The 14,743-nt window shown below is 34.4% G+C and overlaps 1 protein-coding gene across 1 annotated transcript; it reads right to left on the bottom strand.

The window, feature by feature from the left end:
* Positions 1–12,226: 12,226 nt before the first annotated feature.
* LOC141589893 (cytochrome P450 88A1-like) lies at positions 12,227–14,743 on the bottom strand. The gene is made up of 5 exons (XM_074410513.1): positions 14,621–14,743; positions 14,200–14,457; positions 13,783–13,866; positions 12,941–13,019; positions 12,227–12,270 (listed from the first exon to the last, which is right to left on the bottom strand). Exons 1-5 carry the CDS (start codon positions 14,741–14,743, stop codon positions 12,227–12,229), a joined length of 588 nt encoding a protein of 195 aa, XP_074266614.1.

Raw genomic sequence — 14,743 nt, 5'->3', positions numbered from 1 at the left:
ATAATATTCTATAGAATATTAGGAATATTCTTGGATACCCATAATAATATCTTTCTTATATGATAATATATTCTCTAATACCTATCTCTTTTAAGTGCCGTTTGGCGATTTATTAATGAATTGATCTTTTCCTTCAAAAAAAAGTGAAAACATTACAATAAAGTTCATTAACCTTACATTAAAACTAAAAAACTCTATTATAAACTTCAAATACCATATCACCAATTATAATACAATTAGTGGTATAATAACTGTTGGGTTCCTTATGTTGATGATAACATGCCCATTTGATTTGTGTCTTCTTAGTTTACCTTTTCAGGATTAATGATGTAATCAAGCTTGGATTAAGAAGTGTTGAAGTTGTTAATCATCCATTGTATTAAGTCAAGTGTCATCTAATGTACAAGTGAGAAAGTTGAGTATATTAGAGTAATAGAAACAGTCAAGCCGACTGTTACTTTTACAAGTAAACAGCTGCTGAGATTGTTGCCACAATTCGAGAAACTTGAAGTCCCTTTTTATCTTTCAAAAGCCTTTCACGTGACTCATATTTTTCAAAGATAAAAATCAGATTTTTATTAAGGAGATAGTCTTCAATAAAGAGTGGTTTGAATTATTATTTCAAAATGTTTCCTCTTTATGCAAATTCAACCCTTTGGTTCTTTAAGAAAATAAAGAATGCTTTTTGCCATTTTAGTGTCAACTTGTCATCATGTGACTTGTCTTTTCTCTCTTTGTTTTCTGAATTTGCAAGAGCTTTTAAGGATATCTTTCAAACCATCTTTCCCTATTCTTGCCTTTGCAAAAGAGCCCTTTTTGGTGCAAGTTTTGGGTGGTTGCTATTGCCCTTCACATGTGAGGACTTTGACCCTTCAAAACCCTAGCAACCCCTTCACTCACCTCCTCTATATAAGACGTGCCATCCTCCTCTTAAAACCTAAGACTTTTCTGAAATAATTCTTTCAACTTTGCAAATTGTTTTTAAAGCTTAAAAATCGTGTTTATTTGCAAAAACCTTTTAAAGTCTTCAAGTGTCTTCAAGTTACTACAGTCGTGGCTACTGTTGCTTTATAATACTAAACTCTCTTGCTTATGAATTGTTGATCTTGTAAAAGTTGTCCATCTCTATTCTTTGTTAAGAATGTGTTAGTGGAAACTTGATCCTATAACATTCTAAGTGTGTTAGTAGAGTTTAAAGACGGAGTAGTCTTTATCTCTTGGCAACCGGAGTAGGTTGTGAGTTGTTGAGTTCTAGGACGGAGTAGTCCTTTAACTCTTGGCAATCGGAGTAGATTGCGAGTTAGCTTGTCATAAGAACGGAGTAGTTCTTGTACTAGCTTTACAACCGGAGTAGGTTGGTGTCTTTTATTACACGGGTCTTTTAGTTGTCGGAGTAGATCACTAAAGGAAAGTAATAAAAAGGTAGATTGGACGTAGGCACTTGAGTATTTGCCGAACCAATTCAAAAATCTCGTGTTCATTGTTTTTACTTTATTTCCGCTGTTTTTTTCTTTGTTTGTTTGTTTTGTTTCGCTTAAACTTAGAAGTAACAGTTCATCATACTGTCGCATTTGGTCTGCAGTTATATTCCACAAACTGAGACAAATAGATACAGTCAGAACGATTGTTGCTTTCATTCTTCAGCAAACATTCATCGTGATACTTTTTCAATCTTTCAATATTATTCAAAGTATCCTCTAATCTCTTTTGTTCACTTAACTTACTTTAATCCAATAAAGTTGAAGTTAAAATTTTTTAAAAGAGTACCTAATTCACCCCCTCCCCCTCTTAGGTACTTGAATCCATAAACTCAACAATTAGTATCAGAGCCTCGTGCTCTTGATCGAGGCTAATCGCCTTAGAGTTTGATTCGTGGGTAATGGATTCCGAGAAACACTCCAAGATCCCGGTCTTTACCGGTTCGAATTTTGGATGGTGGAAACTCAAAATGGAACATTACATCAAAAGTATTGATTATCAATGTTGGAACATCATCCAAAATGGACCTCTCGTTATTGAGGAAACCGATATTCTAAACGGTTTCACCAAGACAAAAGAGGAAAGAAATTACAATGAAAACGACTTCAAGCTTGCCGAAAAGAATTCCAAAGCAATGTCGATTCTTCAACGTTGTGTTGGTGAGGGGGAAGTTAGTCGAATCTCTGGATGTCCTACGGCAAAATCTATTTGGGATTCCCTTGTACTTGCTTATGAAGGGACGTCCCAAGTAAGAAAACACCGTGTTGACCTTCTCATGCAACAATATGAGATGTTTAGAATGTCAAAGGACGAGTCCATAAATTGTTTCTCTGCACGTTTTTCTTGTATTATTAATGAGCTAAAAAGTCTAGGAAGGGATTTCGAGTCCGAGGACATCATTCGGAAAATCCTTCGTAGTCTAACCTCTAAGTGGCAACCCAAAGTTACCGCTATAGAGGAAGCCAAAGATTTGTCAACCCTATCTCCTCATGAACTAATGGGATCACTAATGGCTCACGAGTTCAATCTCGATAAGCATTCTAGTGAGTCTTCAAAGGGAAGGAGTCTCGCTCTCACGTCCTCTCCAAGCGATGGAGAAGACGAGGAGGAAGACGAGTTTGCTATGTTCTCAAGGAATCTAGTTGGGTTGGTCAATGATCAAGAAAATAGAAAGTTCAATAATAATTACTCGAAAAAACGTTTTCCTAGGAAACGACCTAGTTCCACCGTGGGATGCTTTAAGTGTGGTGATAAAACTCACCAAGTTAAAGAATGTCCCAAGTGGGATGAAATCGAATCAAAGGAAAAACGAGATAAAGTTAAAAGGGACTACAAACATAGAGTCATGACCGTAATTTGGGGAATGTCCGACTCCGAGGAAGATGAGGAACTCATCGAGGAGCAACTAGAGTCTAAAACGTGTCTTACAAGTCATCTCAAGGACAAAGTCTCAAAAAATTCTAAAATTGAACATCTTAGATGTCTCATGGCTCACCGCGATGATTACGACTCGGATTCCGACAATGAGGTAAAGCATCTAAAAGCCAAGGTTAGATCTTACTCCAAAGAAAAGGTATGTAAGCTTCTTGACAAACTCTTTGATAAGTGTCGTTCACAAAATGATAAGCTTGATGTCATGCAAGACGAAATTGAAGAAATTGCTCAAGAAAACTTTAACCTTAAAAATGAACTGAAAGCAACAGACAGTGTCACTGTCACCTCTGAGGCTTATGATGAAGTAAAAAGAGTCAACAAATTGAACAAACAATTGACTAAAGAACTTGAGTGTCTTAAAATGATCCCCACGGATGTCTCTGACCTTGAAAATGTCAACACCACTTTGGTGATGCAAGTTTCCTTGCTAACCAAGGAACGTGATGACCTTTTGAAGAACAAAGATGCTCTCAAATATGAATTGGATGACCTAGTGGTTGAGATAATTGACTTAAAAGAAACAGTATCTAAGACTGTTGCTTCTGACAATGATTTAGACAAGTCCAATGAAAAGAGTGTTTGTTTAGAAAATGAAAACAAGTGTCTAAAAGGTGAGGTTGTTTGTCTCAAGAATGAAATAGAAGTTCTTCATGATAGGCTTACTTTCTTTCAAAAAGGTATGCCCGAATGTAGCACTTCTAGGTCTTCTCCTCATGATAGATCCGATGAAATTGTTGATCTAAACAAAAGTCTTGACAAGATGACGTCTAAATATGAAGAGTCCAAAGAAATAATCATGTATCTCGTGTCTAAACTCAACAACCACACCCATGACTTCATAGTTGAGAAAAGGTTGGCCATAGAAAGCGTTAATAATGATGAACTAAAGAGAGAAAAAGAAAAGAATTTGCATCTTCTCTCACGAGTCAAGAACTTGACCAATGAACTTGTAAGTGCTAAAAGCTTCACTGAAAGATGGGAAGGAAGTCAAACCGTGTTAAACTTCCTCACGAATCAAACCGAGAGATGTAACAAAACTGCTGGTTTGGGGTTCAAATGGAACAGTCAGACTGACTGTTGCATCCAGAAGCCTAAAACTGATTTTAGAAGAAGGAAATACGTGGGTCTTCCCGAATACACTATTTGCAATTATTGTGGTAATAATGGTCATGTTTTCAATGGGTGTACAAAAAGATTTGATGACATTAACAAGAATATCAAAATAATTAAGCAAAAATGGATTAGGAAAGACACCATAAGATATGTTGATCACAAAAGGGGACCCAAGTTTATTTGGGTTCCTAAACTCAAAGTCTAATTTTGTGTAGGGCTTGGTGAGAGGCGGCCGCAATTGGTACTTGGATAGTGGATGCTCTCGTCACATGACGGGTGATAGAAGCCAATTCCTCTCACTCAAAGCATACAATGGTGGCACGGTAAGGTTTGGTGACAACAAGAAAGGTGAAGTAATTGGTATTGGAAAAGTTGGTAAGTCATCCTTACTCTGTGTCGACAATGTGCGGCTTGTCAAAGGTTTGAAACATAATCTCCTTAGCATTTCTCAACTTTGTGATAAGGGTAATGTTGTTGAATTTCGTGCCAATATGTGTCGAATTTTTGATGCCACTACTAATGAATTAATACTCGAAGGAAGACGTGTCAAAGATGTTTACTTAACTAACTTGAACTCTTTATCCGGTCACACCATGTCTTGCATGAGTGTAATGAACAATGATCCTTGGTTATGGCATAAAAGGTTTGGTCATGTTAGCACAAAAACTCTTAATACTCTTAAAAGACTTGACTTAGTTGAAGGTATTCCTAACATGAAGCTTGAATTTGATAAAGTTTGTGATGAATGTGCTAGAGGCAAACATGTTAGAAGTTCCTTTAAATCCAAAAGAATTATGAGTACATCTCAACCTTTACAACTTTTACATATCGACTTGTGTGGACCAATGAGAACTAGAAGTAGAGGTGGTAGTCGTTATGTGTGTGTCATTGTTGATGATTACTCTAGGTTTGTTTGGGCACTCTTCCTAAGCTCTAAGGATGAGACATTTGATGAGTTTCTAATTTGGTTAAGAAAGATTCAAAACAAACTTGGTTTAAAACTTGTTTCAATGAGAACCGATCACGGAACCGAATTCGAAAACTCATCATTTGGTGCTTATTGTGATGACAATGGTGTAGACCATAACTTCTCGGCTCCTAGAACCCCACAACAAAATGGTGTGGTTGAAAGGATGAATAGAACCCTTGAGGGAATGGCTAGAACAATGTTATTATCTAGTAAGTTGCCTAAGAATTTTTGGGCCGAAGCGGTAAATACCGCTTGCTACATTCATAATCGTGTCATGATAAGAAGTATATTAAATAAAACTCCCTATGAATTGTTACGTGGAAGAAAACCCAACATTTCATATTTTAGATGTTTTGGAAGCAAATGTTTTGTTCATAACAATGGTAAAAACAACTTGGGTAAGTTCGATCCACGTAGTGATGAAGGAGTATTTATTGGGTACTCCGATCATAGCAAGGCCTATAAAATTTACAATAAACGAACCTTGTTAATTGAAGAAAGCATCCATGTCATCTTTGATGAATCTAGTGTGCTTGGACAGGTACAAAACATGGATGATGATGATGAGGATGAGGATGATGAGTTTGAGATTGGTCTCGTTCGAAAAGACTTCGTGTTCACGGATGAAGAAGCTCCCAGCACTGAATTGCAACAGACACAGAGACTGTCACCTTCAAAGGAGATCAACAATTCAGGGGGAACACGTAGCACCTCTGATTCCTCTCTGGAAGCAACAGACCCAACGACTGTTGCATCCACCTCCAGAACTGAAGTAGCCCAAAACAGTGAGGATGAAGAACCTTCCGGGCCAATAATGTAACAACATCCTTGTGGATCGATGCACTGAGGGGGAACAAGAAACTATTGTTCCAAAGAAGTGGAAACATCAAAGCTCTCATCCACTCACTAATCTCACAAGTGATCTCAACTCGGGAATTCGAACAAGATCATCCCTCAACAATCTCGCTCATCTCAATGAGTATTGTGCCCACAATGCATTCCTTTCTCAAATTGAACCTTCAAATGTAACAGTCGCCTTGACTGATGCGGATTGGTTGCTTGCCATGCAAGAAGAGCTCAATCAATTCAAAAGGAATGAGGTATGACACTTAGTCCCTAGACCGCCTAATCGTACCGTCATTGGTACTAGGTGGGTCTTTCGCAACAAGCTTGATGACTCGGGAGAAATCGTAAGGAACAAGGCTAGACTAGTGGTGCAAGGTTATAACCAACAAGAGGGTATTGATTACGATGAAACCTATGCACCGGTAGCTAGAGTTGAGGCCATACGATTGCTTATAGCTTTTGCGGCTCACAAAGGCATTAAACTCTTCCAAATGGATGTCAAAACCGCTTTCTTAAATGGATATTTGGAGGAAGATGTCTTTGTAGAGCAACCACCGGGTTTTGAGAACAATGATTTGCCTAACCATGTTTTCAAATTAGACAAAGCTCTTTATGGTTTAAAACAAGCACCAAGATGTTGGTATGATAGATTGTCTAAATTTCTTATTGAAAATGGTTTTAAAAGAGGCTCCGTTGACAAAACATTGTTCTTGAAGCAACAATCAGATTTAACCGTTGGTTGTACAAGTATATGTTGATGACATTATATTTGGTGCAACAAATGAACTCCTTTACTTATATTTTTCGGAACTAATGAAATCGGAGTTTGAAATGAGCATGATGGGTGAGCTAGGATTCTTCCTTGGGCTCCAAATTAAGCAATCAAATGAAGGAATCATGATCCATCAACAAAAGTATATTAAGGAAATGCTTAAGAAATTTGGGATGACTAATGGTAAGCCTCATGATACACCTATGGTAGTCGGGTCCAAATTGGACAAAGATGAACTCGGTAAAAATGTTAGTGATAAGGTGTATAGAGGTATGATAGGCTCACTTCTTTACTTGACCGCAAGTCGTCCCGACATTCTCTTTAGTGTTTGTTTATGTGCTAGGTTCCAAGCAAATCCGAAAGAATCACATTTCAAAGCCGTTAAACGAATTCTTCGGTATTTAATTGGAACACAAAATCTTTACCTATGGTACCCTTTACATTGTCCTTTTGATCTTATAGGCTTTTCGGACGCGGACTATGCGGGGTGCACGGTAGATAGAAAGAGTACCTCCGGAATTGCAACGTTCTTGGGTCCTTGCTTGACTTCTTGGGCTTCAAAGAAACAAAACACGGTAGCTCTTTCTACGGCCGAAAGTGAGTACGTTAGTGCGGCACATTGTTGTTCTCAACTCCTTTGGGTAAAACAACAACTCTTGGATTTTGGTATTATTTTTGACTCCATTCCTTTAATGTGTGATAATACGAGTGCAATAAATATTTCCAAAAATCCTATTCAACACTCTAAAACCAAACATATTGATATTCGTCACCATTTTATTCGAGATCATGTGAAAAAAGGACATATTAAACTTATCTTTTGCAAAACCGAAAATCAAATTGCCGATATTTTCACTAAGCCACTTGCAAGAGAACATTTTGAGAAATTTAGGCTAGAAATTGGGTTAATTAATAGCTCGTGATTTTTAGTGTGAGTTTTACAAAATTCCTTAATTGATTAAATTAAAATTGGATATATGTTTGAGTATTCTAAGTGCATTGACATCATGTTTAGACCAAAAATTGACACCGTATTTGTGAGTCGGTAATCACTCAACCTCATATCTAAATTTATGTTTAAAATATGCTATCTTGCGTTTTTATTTCGAGTAATTAAATATGTTCAAGATTGGGCCAACTACCTCACTTACCACATTTATTGGGCCACTTCCTACCTACAACCCACCGTCCAAACTCCCTCAACCCACCGAAATCTCACAACCCACTTATCCCTTCATCTCCCAAATCCCTCCATTTAACCTACCCTTTAACCCACCATGGTCAAGACGTCATTCAATACCCCTATACCCATCAAACCCGTGAAAATGACCTCTCACGACTGTCCCAAGCTCCTCCACCGAGACCGTGACTGTGAATGTCGATGAAATTGAAGAAACTCCAATTGATTTGAATGAGAATTCGACTAAGTCTACCGACTCCGTTCCGATTCCGGCAAGGAAATCTAACAAAAGAAAGGAGAAAGCTACTTCATCGTCGCAAAGGTCTATGTTCTACATATGTATCAAGAGATGATCGGGAAGTTGGTTAGAAAACGGAGATAGATGAAATTAAAAAAATTGAAGTTGGTTGGAAAATCAAAATAAAAAAAAAAAAAAAAAAAAAAAAAAAAAAAAAAACGGGAAGGCAATATGTGAAATGTCAAAGTGATTATTGGAAACGAGATAGATGAAATTGAAAAATGCGACGGTCTTGAGAAAAGAAGGAAAACAAAAATTTGGAAGAAATTGAAAGGAAGTCACAGTGTATGCCACTGTTGCTATGCTCAAAGGTCAAGATCAAATTTGTCAAGAATTTTCATGAAATGAGAGCAACATATAAGAAGTTGATGTTCCCCCATCACATGTCGTGTACTAAGGAAAATATGAGAAGTTGATGCTCTTTCATCATATGTTGAGAAGGTATACCGATGCATACCTTGGTGGTCTCAATATAACAAAATCCAATGCAACAGTTGAAATGACTGTGACTCGGCCCTTCATTGTCAAATCTCCACCTTTTTCAATCCTCTTCATTATCCTCCAAAATGATGACCAAACTTCCGCACCCTAAATTTGCCCATAATCACACTTGTCTTTTGCCTTACATCTTTTGTCCCACCTTGTTGTGCCCTTCTAAGACTATTTTTCTTTACTTGCTATTTTGATGCTTGGTGGTGTATGTTAAACTTTATTTAGCCGTGGTGAACTTTGATTAACTTATGTTTAATCCTTGTTTATGTTGACCTTGTTACCTTGTCACGATTACATGTGTCTTTTTGTGTTTTCTTGTGAAATATCTGCACTCTAATGCTTTTGACATCCCTATCCGTTTGATGATGTCAAGAGGGGGAAAAGGTAAACTCATGCTTTGAATCTCTTTGCTTATTGATTAAACTAATGTCTTGTCTAACCTTCTTAGCTTGATTCTTGTTTTGGGGCAATGTAAAATTGTCATGGTAGTTTGATTCTAGCTTTTGCCTTAGATAAGATAATATTGTCCCTTCTCCATCATTTGATCTTGCTTGCTTAAAATCTTGAATCAAGGTGTTTACATTGTTTATACATTCGTTTGGGGCTTGTCATCATCAAAGGGGGAATTTGTTGGGTTCCTTATGTTGATGATAACATGCCCATTTGATTTGTGTCTTCTTAGTTTACCTTTTCAGGATTAATGATGTAATCAAGCTTGGATTAAGAAGTGTTGAAGTTGTTAATCATCCATTGTATTAAGTCAAGTGTCATCTAATGTACAAGTGAGAAAGTTGAGTATATTAGAGTAATAGAAACAGTCAAGCCGACTGTTACTTTTACAAGTAAACAGCTGCTGAGATTGTTGCCACAATTCGAGAAACTTGAAGTCCCTTTTTATCTTTCAAAAGCCTTTCACGTGACTCGTATTTTTCAAAGATAAAAATCAGATTTTTATTAAGGAGGTAGTCTTCAATAAAGAGTGGTTTGAATTATTATTTCAAAATGTTTCCTCTTTATGCAAATTCAACCCTTTGGTTCTTTAAGAAAACAAAGAATGCTTTTTGCCATTTTAGTGTCAACTTGTCATCATGTGACTTGTCTTTTCTCTCTTTGTTTTCTGAATTTGCAAGAGCTTTTAAGGATATCTTTCAAACCATCTTTCCCTATTCTTGCCTTTGCAAAAGAGCCCTTTTTGGTGCAAGTTTTGGGTGGTTGCTATTGCCCTTCACATGTGAGGTCTTTGACCCTTCAAAACCCTAGCAACCCCTTCACTCACCTCCTCTATATAAGACGTGCCATCCTCCTCTTAAAACCTAAGACTTTTCTGAAATAATTCTTTCAACTTTGCAAATTGTTTTTAAAGCTTAAAAATCGTGTTTATTTGCAAAAACCTTTTAAAGTCTTCAAGTGTCTTCAAGTTACTACAGTCGTGGCTACTGTTGCTTTATAATACTAAACTCTCTTGCTTATGAATTGTTGATCTTGTAAAAGTTGTCCATCTCTATTCTTTGTTAAGAATGTGTTAGTGGAAACTTGATCCTATAACATTCTAAGTGTGTTAGTAGAGTTTAAGGACGGAGTAGTCTTTATCTCTTGGCAACCGGAGTAGGTTGTGAGTTGTTGAGTTCTAGGACGGAGTAGTCCTTTAACTCTTGGCAATCGGAGTAGATTGCGAGTTAGATTGTCATAAGAACGGAGTAGTTCTTGTACTAGCTTTACAACCGGAGTAGGTTGGTGTCTTTTATTACACGGGTCTTTTAGTTGTCGGAGTAGATCACTAAAGGAAAGTAATAAAAAGGTAGATTGGACGTAGGCACTTGAGTATTTGCCGAACCAATTCAAAAATCTCGTGTTCATTGTTTTTACTTTATTTCCGCTGTTTTTTTCTTTGTTTGTTTGTTTTGTTTCGCTTAACCTTAGAAATAACAGTTCATCATACTGTCGCATTTGGTATGCAGTTATATTCCACAAACTGAGACAAATAGATACAGTTAGAACGATTGTTGCTTTCATACTTCAGCAAACATTCATCGTGATACTTGTTCAATCTTTCAATATTATTCAAAGTATCCTCTAATCTCTTTTGTTCACTTAACTTACTTTAATCCAATAAAGTTGAAGTTAAAATTTTTTAAAAGAGTACCTAATTCACCCCCTCCCCCTCTTAGGTACTTGAATCCATAAACTCAACAATAACTTTTCTACCGAATCAAACCTTTTATTCTTATATTTATGGTTCCTATTTTTTTTCCGGCTTGTATCATAAGTTTTTACGTACCATTATCTCTTATTTTTATTGTTTAAGTTTGTCTTGAAATTAGAGCATATGCAACATATATAGATGACATTTATCAAAATATAATTAAGAACCAGCGTAAATTTATAAAATCCACAAAACAAAACTAAAATCTATTTTTTATGTCATGATCAAATGAGCGGAAAATGTTACCTATATCCAAGAGCCAAGTGATGGAGAAATAGAATAGTAATGAGACGAGCCATCGTACTTCCGGGACAAGCTCTTACTCCTCCTCCGAAAGGGAGGTATGTTCCATGTTTTGGAAGAGACTGCCAAGTACAATTTATAGTATTTTTAAAATTAAATAATACTCTTTATTTTTTTTATATATATAACCACTATAAATTTTGGAGAAAATTAATTTTAATCTTTAAAAGTTATAGTTTACAGGTAAATACTATCACATTAAAGTAAGAATATAGATATCGTAAATTTCTTTTTTTATTATAAAATTAAAGTTAAAAATTTGTATTTAAAACAATAACTTACTCTATTTGTCTCGGTCGTTCTTTATCTATCTTTACTTTGGCACAAAATTAAGAAAGATGGAGAAATTATAGTAGTCATTAAAACATTCTTTAAAAATAAATGTAAACAAATAACTATAATAGAACAAATAGATCAAAAATTATAACAAAGAGAGTATAATAAAGCATTAAACAAATTTATTAAAAACATTGGAAAAATGAACGTTAACATTATTATAGTCTCATTAGAATACGTCCAGTCGTTTATCGCTAGGTATTTATTATCAAATTTACCATTTTGTAACGAAAAATAATAGACTTATAAACCATATTATGAGAGTAAAATTGTAAAAAAACTAATATATATATATATATATATATATATATATATATATATATATATATATATATATATATATATATATATATATAACTACTTGATGAGTAAGAGTGACGTACATCCCATCTGGCTGGATTGAAAGTCAAAGGGTCTTCAAAATTTGATGGATCGATGTGAAGCTGCCTTAGCCACACTAGTACATTCCACCCTTTTGGTATCAAATAACCTACACATATTGATCAGTTTTTTTTAGCCATTTCTTTAGTACTACCATTTTTTTGAAAATATCTTTTGCATTAGTTGCTCTATCCTCGTCAATTATTTAACTTTATTTCTTTTTTCTAAAAAGAATTTATTTTTATATAAAATAAAAAAAATGAGTACAAAATGAAATCGCAATAACAAAGGCGTAATTAAGTATGATGTATTGAACTTCATCTCCTAAACATAAGACTTTCTTCATTGTATCACTACGTCAAGACTACCTTAAATGTAGTAATTTTTTTATATGTTTTTTTTAATTGGTATGTTTGCCTCTAATAGAAATAAAATTTCATTTCAGTTTTGGAACGAAAAATTCCTGTACAAGCAAATTCAGAGAACATTGAGCATATACTTTGAGTGAGTTTAGATTTTTTTTTTCATTTCTTTTCTTTCCATTATCTTCAGTTTTCTTTCATATATAACTATTTTAAATTACTCCTTATTATTTATTTCAAAACAGATTAATATTAAAAATAATTAATACCGTGGCTTAAATTTTTTATATCGTGGTGTTAGGGGAGCCTCAACTCCCAAGTAATATGAGTTCACTCTTAAAACCCTCCCTTAGAAGTCAGAATCACTTATTTGTTTGTAAAGTTCATTCACTTAGTTAAATTTTGACTTCAAGATGGTTCTACGTTATTTCTCAGGAATATGACCAAATCCATAACGCAATATATTTTCATGATATTGCTTAACAAAGCAAGTTGATAAAATTTTATGGAAAAAGACCCTAAATGAACAAAACTTAAAAGGTAACAATAATTTGTAAATAGCAACTTTATCAAGTGTTATATCTAGTAAAAAGTAACGTTACGGAAAATGAAAACTCACATATTACAAATGAAATATATTTAATATTTTAGGTTTGACATATAAACTTAGCTTGAGTATTGAGCTTTAGCTATAATCTACTTATTGTATTTTCTTATATGTGGTTGAAGTGTGGCATGTTGCCATATTTTAGCTAAATATTATGGACGTACCTTCAAATTTGATGTCTTCAGTAGCTTTCTTGATTATAAAGCCGGAAAGACTAGCTATTCTAATAGTTTCATCCACAACCTGCATGCAAATTGTTACATTATTTTTTATATAAAGTTTTATTTCCCTACAATCAAGGAACTAATTATTCAGATCTAATTAAGTGAGAGTAAATATATATAGATCCCTACTCCGCAACTCTTAAGTTAACATAAAATATTTGTTGGTAATTTAGGTAAGCTAAAAAATACTCCTTTATTCGGACATCTGATCTCTTGAACTTTATTTTTTGCCACGGAAATCAAACAGGAACAATGAGTCGAACTCTGCTATTGTTGATGAATAAGAAGTTATTCTAAAAGTGAGTGGATAATAAATTTACTTATGTATCCAAAACATTATCAAAACAGAAAGGTCAACAATTAATTAAAACACCCGTAAGAAAACAAATGATTAAACAAATGATAGGAGTGTGTATAGGTTAGATAAGTATAATTTATGTTTTAATGAATATATTTCATTTGATTTATTTCTTATCAGTAAAAAAAATGTCAATGAAACCTATGGCCAAAATGTAGGGAATGTGATCATTACAAATTCTCATACTAAAGTACGAAGAATTGATTTAAGAAGTTGAAATATGTCCTCAATTAATTATAAGTCTCACATTCATATTTTGTCGTTGGTAATTTGAATGAGATTATAATATCATGGTTTGAAGGCAAAAACATTGCAATTTGGATCCAGCGTTAAGAATTACTGGTACCTAAAATAGAAAAAAAAAACCATAGATATATAACAATTACAAAATAACAATGGCAATGATAGCTTGTATATTACGCACCTTGTTTGTGTATTTCAGCCCCAGGAAATCTTTGTATGTCAATTCAGCACCATTTTTCTCCCTAGTCATTTCCATATTCTCTTTCTATATTTTGACATTTAATATCATCAATATCACAATATGAATATATTATTAAATGTCGATGGTCTAGGTTTTGAACTAATTAATGAACATAGAAATACAATAATTCTAAGAGTCTTATATGCAATAATCATCCACATCATAGTTTAAGAAAATTATTAAAACAGGTTCAGAATGCCATAAGTTTTTAGGTAAATTAGAAAGTGTTTTAATATCACAATACTTATAAAGAAGCTAATACAAGTATTTGTGTTGTTTATAATGCAAATAATAAGCAATTTTAAATTTTATACCAATGCAAGTAATAAGAAATTATTAAGTAAATGTATAAATTACCCGGAGTTTTTGAAGAACATGGGGATTCTTGGCTAGATAATACATGGCCCAAGTAACAGGATATGCAATACCAATATAAGCTATGGCAATGTTACTCAAAATATTATCTACCACCTCCTCATCGCTTAAATGTCTCCCTTCTTTATCCTTACTTTGCATCAATCTATCCATCATATCACTTGTTGCACCAATATTCTTACCCTCCTTTTTCTTCTTCATCAATTGCAACGTCAGTTTCTCGGTAAGCTTCTTTCGACACTATATTTAACAAAGAAATGACCGTTGGTTTTAGTGTAATAATAAAGGCGGAGAAATCATAAACAGTTTGGTCGGAGTATTTACTACTCTTATATTTTTCTAGTAATTACTCCATCAATCCTATTTATGTCGCAATATTTTAATAATATTTGCGGAAAGAAACCTGGAGGGCATGACGAAAAGGCATTCCAGGAAAGTTCCATGGCTGGGCTCTGACTCCTTCATTCACGGCTGAGAATAACTTATCAAGAGCATCTATCTCGGAACCTAATTCCAAACCACCCAT

The sequence above is a fragment of the Silene latifolia genome, chromosome 7 (assembly GCF_048544455.1).
Source record: "Silene latifolia isolate original U9 population chromosome 7, ASM4854445v1, whole genome shotgun sequence".
Lineage (NCBI taxonomy): Eukaryota > Viridiplantae > Streptophyta > Magnoliopsida > Caryophyllales > Caryophyllaceae > Silene > Silene latifolia.
Note: the sequence above shows the minus strand (reverse complement) of the source record. Positions and strands in the feature narration are given on the sequence as shown.